The 13188-nt window shown below is 37.9% G+C and overlaps 2 protein-coding genes across 8 annotated transcripts in view; one reads left to right on the top strand and one right to left on the bottom strand.

The window, feature by feature from the left end:
* The window catches only part of MFSD8 (major facilitator superfamily domain containing 8), a 37738-nt gene extending 25783 nt beyond the window's left edge, over positions 1–11955 (bottom strand). The window contains exons 1-3 of one of the 3 annotated variants that reach the window (XM_019977434.2): positions 11780–11955; positions 5202–5293; positions 149–192 (exon numbers count right to left, since the gene is read on the bottom strand). In XM_019977434.2, the coding sequence (XP_019832993.1) occupies positions 149–192; positions 5202–5293; positions 11780–11844 (201 nt within the window). In that variant the 5' untranslated portion in view covers positions 11845–11955. Of the gene's footprint in view, positions 1–148; positions 193–5201; positions 5294–9771; positions 9856–11460; positions 11753–11779 lie in introns of those variants that run through there. The other 2 variants (XM_070769126.1, XM_070769127.1) reach the window with 2 other exon arrangements.
* A 156-nt stretch (positions 11956–12111) lies between these two features.
* Positions 12112–13188, top strand: part of ABHD18 (abhydrolase domain containing 18) — a 39420-nt gene continuing 38343 nt past the window's right edge. For 3 of the 5 annotated variants that reach the window (XM_070769131.1, XM_070769130.1, XM_070769128.1), the window contains exon 1: positions 12112–12374. The gene's annotated coding sequence lies outside the window, so the exon portion shown is untranslated. The remainder of the gene's footprint in view (positions 12375–13188) is intronic. The other 2 variants (XM_070769132.1, XM_070769129.1) reach the window with 1 other exon arrangement.

Genomic DNA, 13188 nt, shown 5'->3' with positions numbered 1-13188 from the left:
TATGGTCACCTTACTTATAACCCTCTTTAGAGGAATTATGCTCATGTTATTCTAGTAAAGATTAAATCAGAATACTACAGAAACCCCCTAGATAACTACATAACAGTTACTACTACAGCTACTTAAGAGAAGAATGAAGTGTACAAACCTTTTGGAGATATGGCCATATTGACATTATCACAATAGAAAATCCTGTGAAGAGGCGAATTCTGTTATTTATATTTACAATTTCATCACTACAGATACAATTTTTTGAACATGAATTTTAAAACATCATTCTGAATTTACAAATTTATTACCACAAATGTTTAATTTATCAAGCAATGGGATTTTATTTATCAGAAGAAAAATAAATACTTAAGACTTGAAAATATATATATAATTATAGTCCCTCACTATAATTATCATAATAAAAGCAGAGGACCTATATTTCTCCTTATTCACATGTCTTTATTGTAGCTGAAAATTACTGAAAGCTTTGTTAAGCGTTTACAGCAAAAATAAATGGAGGAAAGGCCACTCTGTTATAGAGGAATGCTAAATTTGTAATATTTTATTTGAGAGAAATAATTGACTGCAGGGAGGACTAAGAAGGAAAATGACCTTTACAGGGGACAGTGGCTAAAAAGAACCAGGATTCCTCAAGATGGGCATACCGTAACAGAAAATTGTCTCTGCTAGCTTTTATTGCTTGATAACTGCGATGATTATCATTGGACTTCCCAGATGGTGCTACTGGTAAAGAACCTGCCTGTCAATGCAGGAGACATAAGAGACCCGGGTTTGATCCCTGTGTCAGGAAGATCCCCTGGAGGAGGGCATGGAAACCCACTCCAGTATTCTTGCCTGGAGAAGTCCATGGACAGAGGAGCCTGAAGGGCTACAATCCATGGGGTGGCAAAGAGTCGGACATGACTGAAAAGACTTAACACACACACAACTGTAATGATTAACTCCAATACTATTTGTCAATTTTAAATATTAGGCATATCCAATCAAAATCATATCAAAGCTATTTTTTAAAAAGTTGTATTAAGATAGAATTCACATAGAATTCACCCATTTAAAGTGTATGATTCAATGAATTTTAGTATTCCAAATATATGCAACCATCACTGTAGTCAATTTTGGAATACCACAGTCATTTCAAAAAGAAACCCTGGACCCTTAGTTATCCTCTGTTACCCTCCATCCTCTCCCCTACAGCCATAAGCAACCCAGAAATCTACTTTCTGTCTCTATAGGTTTTCCTTTCCTGGATTTTCATATGAACAGAATCATACAGTATGTGTTTTTCTTGTCTGGCTTCTTTCTTTGATAATACTTTCAAGGTTCATCAATGTTGTAGCAGTGTCAATACTTCGTTCCTTTTTTAAAAGCCTGGTTTATTTTTTATTATTAATTGGAGGATAATTTCTTTACAATATTGCACTGGTTTCTGCCATATATCACTATGAATCAGCCATAGATATACATACGTCTCGTTCCTTGTGAACCTCCCTCCCACCTCCCATCTCATTCCCACCCCTCTAGGTTGTCACAGAGCACCAGATTTGAGAAAAGTCTGACTTAAAAAATAATTTAATTAGCAGTTTCATTTTAGTGTATTTTGAATTAACACAATGACTTCGATGAAAACAGGGTTGAAAGAGTCAACAAATATTTGAAAACAAGACTACTATTGCACAATCAAGAAACTTGTAAACAGGTAAAATGTTTAACCAATTAAACCAATTAAAATCTGAAGTTAAATTTTTTTTTGCTGTTCAATTTGAAATTATTACTTATGTTTTAGATAATTGAGTACTAAAAAATTAGAAGTGTTTTAAATGAAAAACAATTGTTGCAGAGCTTGCTACCTAAACAACATTCATTTGCACCCCTACTTCCTGATAGAATCCTGGTTGTATTCAAGTATTTATCCTCGTTCACAAAGTCACATACTTTGGAGGACACTGTGTCCACCCCAAATTTCAGAGGGTCAATCCTTAGGTCCCAACATTCTAGCTGATGATGGGTTTAGAAGTTAACAGGTAACCCTGTTCTGATCATTGCGAAACGAGGGGAGGTCTACTTTGGGACCTCCAGGAAAGAACTCCTCATCTCTTTGGAGGTTTAAAAAATAAGCCCCTTTCAGTCAGTAAAAATTTCTGTGAAAGGACTGACACCTGGAAGTGCTGCTGCATCCTTGCCATAGCCTAAGGATGAAGGCCATACACAGAAGAGAGCGAAACCAAAATACTTATTGAGAAGCAGAGCCAGGGAGGGTCACCTGGAGTTGTTCCCCTGTGGACATCTTATAAGAAAACATCACTGTTCAAGACAATTTTTTGTTTGTTTGCTTTTCTTAAGGATTTTATTGACAGAAAAAATAAAGAAAAAATTACCAATATAAATTAAAGTGATCAGTTTTGATGTCCTACATTTACTGGTCATCATTGTCAGGTTGTTAACATACTTGTTCAAACCGATTTGAATCAACATTTTTTTTCCTGATATTTGTAGAGATCATAATAATATACAATCCAATAAAATATTAAAAATATCCTTTATTTTGTACTTTTCTTTAGTTTTAGCTTTATATAAAATCTGTTTTTATTCAATGCTGAATCATAAGGAAGATTGGCAAGTGACAGAAAACAAGAGAACGACCCAGGATTAATAGAAAGAATATGGAAAAAAATTTAGTCAAATGACCACTAAATCCATCTCAGGAAGAAAGCAGTTGCAAAATTAGTGCCTATTGACTTAGAGGATCCAAGCTTGGAAAAAAAAAAATTAATCCCCTAAAACATTCCTTTAAAAACTATCACAGTATTAAGAAATACTATATATATAGTATTTGAGAAAAAATATGTATATTCCTTAGCATTCGAACACAATTACAGTTCTTAATTTTTTTTCCTGATAAAGATTAACTTTTTAGTAAATATATTTTCAAAAATAATGTTAATAGGTTAAAATGCATCAAGCTTTATAAATTAAGATTTTTGCACTTCACTCAGGCTTCCATTGTGGCTCAGCCAGCAAAGAATCCACCTGCAATGTAGAAGACCTGGGTTCGTTCCCTGGATTGGGAAGATCCCCTGGAGAAGAGAAAGGCTACCCACTCCAGTATTCTGGTCTGGAGAATTCCATGGACTGTATAGTGCATGGGGTCGCAGAGCTGGACATGACTGAGCACTTTACTATTTGTACGTATCAATATAAAAGTTAAATGAGGTTCACAGGCAACAAAAGAAAAAAATAGATTTGCTGAACTACACCAAAATTTAAAACTTTTGTGAACAAAGGGCACAATCATCAGAGTGAAAGAAAAAAAAGTCCTGGAATGGTAGAAAATATTTGCAAATATATTCAGAATATACAAAGAACTCTGCTGCTGCTGCTGCTGCTAAGTTGCTTCAGTCATGTCCGATTCTGTGCGGCCCCATAGATGGCAGCCCACCAGGCTCCGCTCAAAAACAAAACAACAAAAACATTATTTTTTTTTTAAATGGGGAAAGGACTTAAACGACATTTCTTCAAAGATCATATATAGATGGCCAATACGCACGTGAAAAGATGCCCAGTGTAAATAATCATCAAGGAAATGCAAATCAAAATCACAATGAGCTACCATCTCATGCCCATTAGAATGACTTGTTGCTATTTAGTTGTTAAGTTGTGCAGATTCTTTTGCAACTGCATGGACTGTAGCCCAGCAGGCTCCTCTATCCACTGGATTTCCCAGGCAAGAATACTGGAGTGGGTTGCCGTTTCCTTTCCCAGGGGATCCTCCCTATCCAAAGATTGAACCTGAGTCTCCTACATTGGCAGGTGGGTTCTTTACCATTGAGCCACCTGGGAAGCCCCATTAGAATGACTACTATTAAATAAACATAAGAGTTGGTGAAGATGCAGAAAAATTTGGACCATGACTGTCAATGGTAATGTAAAATGCAGCAGCAGCTATGGGAAAAAGTATAGCAGTTCCTCAAAAAATTAAAAATAGAATTATCATATGATATAGCAATTTCACTTCTTATATACCCAAAAAAACTGAAAACAGGATGTTAATGAGATATTTGCACACTCATGTTCACAGCAGCTATTTCTAAGAAACAAGACATTGAATTAGCTCAAATGTTCATCAACAAATAAATGGATAAACAAGATGTGGTGTACACTGAAGGGGATCAAAACATGTTATTTCAAAATATGCTGCTTTGGCATATTGATTATTTTGAGCTGAAGGTAACTAACAGGAGACACAGTAGGGTTCTCTGCCCTCCCTATTTCTGCCCAAAAATAGGGCATAAATTTCCCCTGAGAAATGTACTCTTCCAGTACCAGGAAGAAGAAAACATTCTTATCACTGGAGATGAAGCACAGGTGCTGAGATAAGCCTGTTACAAACAAACCTTACAAAACCACCTGCATCCTCCATTAGCGTCGCCCATGTATTTCCAAGTCACTTTCCCACAGTTACCATCCCCAGAAGCCCAACCCCTTTCCTTTGCCTAGTCAGTTCTCCACAATCACAGCCCTTTATTAAAATAGTAAGTATATAACATCATGAATGTTTCTTTGGGGTTTTCACTTCTTTTCTATGAAGCCCCCTGTGAAACATAAAAAATATTAACATCAACTAAATTTTTATGATCTTCTCCTGTTGACCTGCCTTTTGTCAGTTTAATTCACAGGCCCCAGCTGTAAATACTAAGAAAATAGAGGAAAAATTATCCCTCTCTACAATTTACACAACAGACTATTAGCCTTAAAAAAGAAGGAAATACTGGCACATGCTATAACACGAATGAAACTTAAGGACGTAATACTAAATGAAATAAATCAAGTCACAAAATAAAAAATACTGTATGATTCCATTATGTGAATATCTAGAGTAGTCAAATTCATAGAAACAGAAAGCAAAATGATGATTAACAGGGGTTGATGAGGAAGGGGAAATGAGTCATTGTTTAATTGGTATAGAGTTTCCGTTTTTACAAGACACAAATGTTACTACCATTTGTGGAGACTGGTTACTACCATCTAGATACATTTAACATTCTGAACTTAGAAATGGTTAAGATGGTGCATTTGATGTTATATGGATTTTACCACAATAAAAATTTTTTTTTAATTAAATGACATTCAAATATGTCAAATATGTCAAATTTTACCTAAATTTTTTAAATTACTTATAATTTAATACTTACCTACACTGCTAAGAAACATAGTAAGATACAGAATCCTAATAGATCTCCATCGGCTCTTATAATGCTCCTCAGTTTCTATAATATCCCATTCTCTAAGTGTAAAGAAGAAAAAAAGTAGTATCAAGTTAGCTCATTATATGCAAATCTTTCTGTGGCACAATTTTATTTTCTCTCTCCTAAAGTCATTAAAATTATATGACAGAGGTCTAATTTACCAATAATGGTTTCTACTGTATTAATTCATCTATAAATAAGTATTATATCTTTTAATTTCCATGGATTGTATTTATGCATCATTGTGCATAGAAACTAGGGAGACATGAGGTAGCTGAACAGGCAAAATATTTTGTGAACCAATTATTTTGCTATTGTTGGCATGCTACAAAACTTATAAACAAAAGTATTGAAATTTGCTAAACTGACAAAATGAATAAAGTATATAAAAATAAATAAAATAAACTAGTTACTTCAATCTCCTACAGGTAGGACAAATAACTAGTAACTATTAAAAGATAATAACAGGGGTTTCCTGGTGGCTCAGTGGTAAAGAATTCAGCTGCCAATGTAGGAGATATGGTTTCATTCCCTGGTTCCAGAAGATCCCACATTCTGTGGCTCAACTAAGCCCATGCTCCCTCCAGAGCTCGGGAGCGACAACTCTTGAGCCCAGGTGCCCCAACTACAGAAGCCTGCACACTCTACAGCCGGTAGAAGAGAAGTCACTAAAATGAGAAGCCGGTGCAGGGCAATTAGAGAGTAGATCTCACTCGCTGCAACTAGAGAAAAGCTCAAGCAGCAACAATGACCTAGTACAGCCAAAAACAAATTTTTAATTAAAAAAAAAAAAGATAATAACTGTCACCATGATGACATGCTCTACTTGATGACATCAAATTAACTTTGCTGTAGGAAACTACTTTGGCTGGATACTTGAAGCAAAATTAATATAAGTGACACCAAGAAGGTTTGATGTGACTTAAGACATTCCTAGCCCTGAGACTTCCTGAAACACTTGCCTTTGCTCCAACATGAGTTACCAGACAAGTTCTGTTAGTGGACCGAAGCGAGACCAAGCCCCTCCAGGCTGGGCTAAGTTTTCATATAAGCCTGTGACCTGGATTAAGGGTACGTATATTAGTCATATAGACTACCTTTGTCAGGTGATACATTAGTGTGTGTACTCCTTACATTTTCACATATACATACAAAAAAGAGCAAATTTACCTTAATATGAGCATTATGTTTTCAAAGAATTAAGACAAACATAACAGAAAACGACTTTTTACATTCCATATATCAGCAAAATATACACCATTCAATCCTCACACGGAATTCTGGCTTATATTTAAAGTACTGGGTTACTACTATAATTTTAATGAACTCATTTTTATTTTCTGAAGAACAAAAATCTAATTGATAACCATAAAGAAAAGTATCACTAAAATAAGCCTAAACATTTTCAAATAATCAATTTTATCAGATCCTATCTAAGTCATAGAAACAACCAAGAGAAGAAAACTATTTGATTCTGAAAAAAATGTAATAAAATTTTTTGAGTAACTTTGACTTGGAAAGTCAGTCAAAAGTCTTTCTCTTTCAATGACAGCTATCAAATATTAAAAGGAGGATAGAAAATCACTATTACTCTCCATATAACAATGGATAAAAGCAAAGAGCATCAGCGAATCCAAAAATAACTGGTTGGAAAGTCACATGGCCTCCAAGTATCACTTGTCAGGTGACTTATTAGTCAGAAAATGGAAAATGAGCCTTTATAATTGAGAGATATACCAGTAACCCTCTTAACCAAGTAGTCAAGCTTGGCATTCCCAACAGTGGGATAGCCTGGCATCCACTGCACCCTGACATACTGGGATGTTCTCAACATAAGCCATGGGATGTTCTTGCCAGAAATGTTTGACCAGAATCTACTCAGAAATAGTCCACAAATCCAGAATGTGAGATGTTCCAAAGAAAACAGAAAACTAACCTAGACTTGCCAGAGGACTCAACGTTGGGAAGAACAGAAACAGAAAGTCAGGGGACAGTTTTAGGATGGTAGAGTCTAAAAAGACCTAAAGGATCAAAGTTTGAACATTACTTAGATATGATTTAAAAAATAATAGCTATAAAGTATATTTTTGGAACAAGTGGAAAAATATAAGTACAGTGTATATATTTTGAATTAATAGTGTATTTTAGCTATGGTAACAGTGATAAACTGTCATGTAAAAGAATGAATATGTTTTGGGGAGATGTAGGCTGAAGAATACAATATTTAGGATAAAGTGACATAATGTTTGCAACCTACTTTGAGTTTGGCAAGAGGTGTGTGTGTGTGTGTGTGTAGAAAGAGAGATTTGAACAGTGTGGAAAAGGCTAACAGTGACAGGGTAATTTGATGTTTATTATACTGTATTGTCCATTTTTCTGAATTTAAAATGTTTCAAAACAAATATTTTACTTTTCATTCTTTTCAATTCAAAAAATAAAACTTTGGTGAAGAAATGGATCTTTTTTCCTTGTTGGAAATAGTAGGAATATAGGAGAATATAACTGTCCTTCAATCAAGTTATCATTTTTACTACATTTTCTTAACCTTGATGATTCAACCAACCCTGTCACATGACTGACAGTAACTTCCCAAAGGCTTCGTTCTTGTATCATTAATGGAAAAGAAAATATTCTGCACTGCCAAGGTGACTTAACATTTTGGTTCCTTTCTATTATCATTGCTGTATTCTGGTATTAGTTCTCCACTTGAGACTCTCCTTCAAGTAAAATTGCAGTGCTAAGGGTTTTACCATGTCTAATATTTTCATTTCAAACTATACCTCAAACAGCAGCATGCTTATCAAAGTTGTGACTTAAACAATGAGGAATATACAACGTATTGGAGTAAATGGATAACCAAACTTAGCTAGATAAAATTCAACAGGAATAAGTAAAAGGTACCATATTTAGGCTCAATAGATCAAGATCTAACAGAAGGATTCTTGGGTAAGCAGCCATACTTTACTTGCCAAAAAAAAGACTGGATTTCCTGAGGGAAAAAATAAAATCGTACCTTTACCAGAGAGCATCTGTTAACTCCTGAAGAGCAAAAAAGAACCCATACTGACAGAGGATAAAAGAAAGGAGTCTGTGGTCACTGGTAGAATAGTGTAATGATGTAAAGTTAGAGAAATTAAAAGACAGAAATAAACTGAGAGTGTTTCATAAAGGATCTTCTATACAACCATGAGTGCTAGTAATATCTGTTTTACAGAGATTAGGCTGAAGTTGCAAAGAAAAATTTTAAGCACCTGTAAGACTTTAGGATATTCAACTACTGTCTATATAAGCCAATCTGTCCTACCACCTGTTTCTGTGTGGTCTGTGACCTAAGAATAGTTTTTACAGATGAATACTTGTGATTAATTCCATGACAGAAAACATTAACTTTGAACTCCAATTAAACAAAATGCCACCCTCACAAGAATTCTATTCGTCTTGCTATTAGACCTGTATTATAAAAAATTGTACTTTTACTGTTAAATTTTAAATTTCATTACTGCAAAAATTTTATGGAAGCTTACTTTCTTACTTGTATACATTATACAAGTAATGTATAAGTATGTATAAGTATTATATACATACCTAGATGTATTATATACATCTAGGTATGTATATAATAACTTTGATTTTGCCTCCTGGCCTGCAAAGCCTAAAATATTTACCATACAGGCCTTTACAAGAAAAGTTTACCAACCCCTGTGCTCTTAAACTCTATGGATAGGGTCAGTGGGGATCACTAAGGACTCACCACATCAGTAAATCAGAATCAGCCTTCTTAGTGATGAACGGGTGGTGGTGAAATAGATTCATGTTTTTGCAATTTATTCAAAGAGAACAGGGCTTACTAATCAGTGTTACATCTGTTCCTTTTACTAGGGAAACTATGTTTTTAAAGACAGTAAACTTACTGAATTATTTTCAAAATACTCCCTTTTTATTCATAAAAATGCTAAATCTAAATTCAGATGGATAGAACATCTGAGTTTAAATGGAACCTAATGAGCATCAGACTGGTTGAAAATAGGGAAAAGAGTACGTCAAGGCTGTATATTGTCACCCTACTTATTTAACTTACATGCAGAATACATCTTGTGAAATGCCGGGCTGGATGAAACACAAGCTGGAATCAAGATTGCCAGGAGAAATATCAATAACCTCAGATATGAGGATGACACCACCCTTATGGCAGAAAGTGAAGAGGAACTAAAGAGTCTCTTGATGAAGGTTAAAGAAGAGAGTGAAAAAGCTGGCTTACAATTCAACATTCAAAACACGAAGATCATGGCATAGAGTCCCACCACTTCATGGCAAACAGATGGGGTGACAATGGAAACAATGACAGAGACTTTTATTTTCTTGGGCTCCCAAATCACTGCAGATGGTGACTGCAGCCATGAAATTAAAAGACACTTGCTTCTTGGAAGAAAAGCTATGACCAACCTAGACACTTCATTTAAAAAAGAGAGACATTACTTTGCCAAAAAGGTCCATCTAGTCAAAGCTAACGTCTTACCAATAGTCATGTACAGATGTGAGAGTTGTACCATAAAAGCTGAGCACCAAAGAATTGATGCTTTCAAACTGTGGTGCTGGAGAAGACTCTTCAGAATCCCTTGGACTGCAAGTAGATCAAACCAATCAATCCTGAAGAAAACCAATCCTGAACATTCATTGAAAGGACTGATGCTGAAGCTGAAACTCCAATACTTTGGCCACGTGAAGTGAAGAGCCAACTCATTGGAAAAGACATTGATGCTAGGAAAGACTGAAGGCAAGAGGAGAAAGGGACAACAGAGGATGAGATGGTTGGATGGCATCACTGACTTAACAGACATGAGTTTGAATAAGCGTCGGGAGATGGTGAAGGACAGGAAAGCCTCGAACACTGCAGTCCACTGTGTCGCAAAGAGACAGACATGACTGAGCGATGCAACAACCATAACAACATTATCATTTACTTGGACAAAATCGAAGCTAAGAATTAAGTGGAAAAAAAATTCCCTTCCTAAAGTAGATTTATTTGGTGGCTCAGACGGTAAGGAATCTGCCTGCAAGGCAGGAGACCCAGGTTTGATCCGTGGGTCAGGAAGATTCCCCTGGAGAAGGGAATGGCTACCCAATCCAGTATTCTTGCCTGGAGAATTCCATGGACAGAGGAGTCTGACTGGCTACAGTCCATGTGGTCACAAAGAGTCGGACACGACTGAGCAACTAACCCTTATTTGGACAAAGTGACAGAATGTACCCTAAGACTACATCTAACCATAATTCAAGGATCCTTGAATCTACGTGGAAAACTCCCAAGGACTAGGAAGAAGCAAAACAATGCTAAGAAATTTAAAAGTCCCATAGTCCATGCACTCAAGTTCATACACTTGACTAGTAGGAGAGATCTTTAGCTTTCAATCAGAGCTTCTGTGTTCTAACTACCCACAATTCTATTAAACTTACATATATGATTTTCAAAGCCACAGCAAATTAGAAATCCCGAAGTAAAGCTGGGGGAAGAGAGGTTTGCTGACACCAACAAAAGCAGAGGTTGCCAACAGGTAACAAAAATATGAGGAGAAATAGTTTGCTAGAAACAGAATAGGCAGGGGGAAAAAAAAAACCGACGTGAAAAGTATGGCACTGTAGAACAAATCAGTATAGAAGTGCAGAGTCACAAATGCTTCATTAAGCCCAGAGGACGTCACTCTATTACACTATACTTTCGAAGTAATATTCATTTTAATAATCTCAAAAAAAAACTAAATAAAATTACATTTCATATATTCTGTTTAGTGGATGGGGGATTCGACGAACACATTTTCCACAGGCTTTCAAAAGAAGTGATTTTTAAAAAAGGTTTGGTACTTAAGGGGGACAAAAGAGCTAAAATTAACATGTTTGTAGACAGCTGAAGCTTACCTGTGAACTTATTGGTTAACTTACTGTGATAATGATGTATGTATAACATAAAATGATACTTAACTTCGTATTCCTAAATGTGAAAATACGTATTTGATTGCGTAGTAAGAAACAAACAATTCTGAATCACAGTCCATAAACTAGGGTCAAAATACACCTCATCACCTAAATGCTTAAAAATTAGTTATTACTTATACATTTGGCATAGGACAAAAATGAGTTCATCTTAGGTTTACTTGCAAAAAAGTATCATTATCAGGCAATCAGTCAAGTGACTATTAAGGCCAAGTACCGATTAAAACAGCGTGAAACGTATACAGTGGTCGGTTATGTAACAGGCCAACTGGTTGCTGCATCACCAACGGAGTGAAAGCACAAGAAGCAGTTTGCATTTCTCTAACACCTTCACCAGAACCCGCCGGCTCAAAGGTGCTCCGCGACTCGATGCCCTTTCTAGACAGTGGCAGCGCATCCTGCAATCTCGCGCGACTTGCCGCCGGCTGCAGCCGCTCTGGCACCCCTTATTTTGCCCACTAAGCCTGACGCAGGGAAAGGCGCCAGTTCCAACTGCGCAGGAGAGTGAGGGGAGCCTTCCCCCAACATCCGCTCACCTGCTTCCGGGTGTCCTGTCCCCTAAGAGCGGCTCCTGCTCAGAATCGACCCCTAAATTCGCCATAGTTACAACTCCCACAAGGCTTGGGGCCAACTCTCGCGACACCTCCTGCTCCCTCCCTTTCAGGACGTCCTGAAGCTGTCAAAACAGGCCGGCAAGTGCGCGGGCACGCAAGGCGACCAGAAAGGGCGGAGCGCCCCCGGGTCAGAGGCGGGGTCACGCAGGCGGCGGGGCGGTGCCGAGCGGATGATGGGGGTTAAGGGCGGAGCTTTAAGTCCTCATCCTCCTCTCGAGTCCGAGCCTCTCCGCCTCCAGGGAGGGTTGGGGGCGTGTCCAAACAGCCACTCTGCCCAGAGTTCATCCTCCTCCCTGCACGGCTCTGTCGTCTACCTTTCGCTTCTCAGTTTCTGGGGAGACTGTTGTCACTGCGTTTGGGGCTCAGAAGGACGGCGAGTCCCAGGAGCCTAGGGAGCCGTGGCGCTGGGAGTCTCGGCCAGCTGGACAGCAGGCGTCCGCCAAGCGGCCACTGAGTGAGTAGCTGTTCCAGGCCGCGCTTCCCAAGCCTCTTGCAGCGCTTGCCTACGTGCCAGGAGGCAAGTACCGAGAGCGCAAGGCTTGGCGGGAGACTCGGGGGGTCCCAGCCGGAGTGAGGTGGGCTGGCGGGCTGTCCCTCCGCTTGTGGAAGGTGGAAGTGTCTACGCGCCGTGGTTTTCTTTGCTCGGCTAACTTCAAAGGCACCTTATCCGTACTGCCTTATTAGGACCTGGAATGGAGATGAGGTCCAGCTGCTCCTCAGATTCGAACCCTTTGCAGCCTGCGTGGACTGGGGGCTTCAGCCTTGCAAGAGGTCACTCAGCAGAGTCTGCTGCTGTAACCTGGGGGTTAGAAAAGACACAGCACCAGTTTGACAATGACCAGCTCTTTTCATCACAAGGAATATGACAATTTTAAGAAGTATGTTATGGGTTGTTTTTGTTTGTTTCAGTAGATCATGGTGCTGTTTCTTTCCTGGCGCTTACATGTTAACATCTTACCCCTACAAGCAGGCCAGTAAGCTAATTGGTAGCAGCAGTCATGTGTGTCACAATTACCTTGTTATTAGCACTAGATACATTCTTATGTGATTTCATCTGATCACAACAGTCCTATGAGATAGGTAAAGCAGACACATTTCTACTTTACAGAGAACTAAGGCCTAGAGAAGTTAATAACTTACCCAGAATCACTCACTGAAAGTGGCAGAGTTGGGACCCAGATTCAATTCTTTTGATCAATATTTATGAGCACTTATCCTGTGCCAGGCCCTGTACTAGTTAATGTGTTGTATGGTAATATACCATCACTTCTGATCTTTGTCTTGTTTGTGACCTTGTGTGTATCCTGTTAGACACATTCCACTGGTAAACA

The sequence above is a fragment of the Bos indicus genome, chromosome 17 (genome assembly GCF_029378745.1).
Source record: "Bos indicus isolate NIAB-ARS_2022 breed Sahiwal x Tharparkar chromosome 17, NIAB-ARS_B.indTharparkar_mat_pri_1.0, whole genome shotgun sequence".
In the NCBI taxonomy this organism is placed as follows: domain Eukaryota; kingdom Metazoa; phylum Chordata; class Mammalia; order Artiodactyla; family Bovidae; genus Bos; species Bos indicus.
The sequence above is the reverse complement of the archived record's forward strand: the minus strand, read 5'-3'. Positions and strand labels throughout refer to the sequence as shown.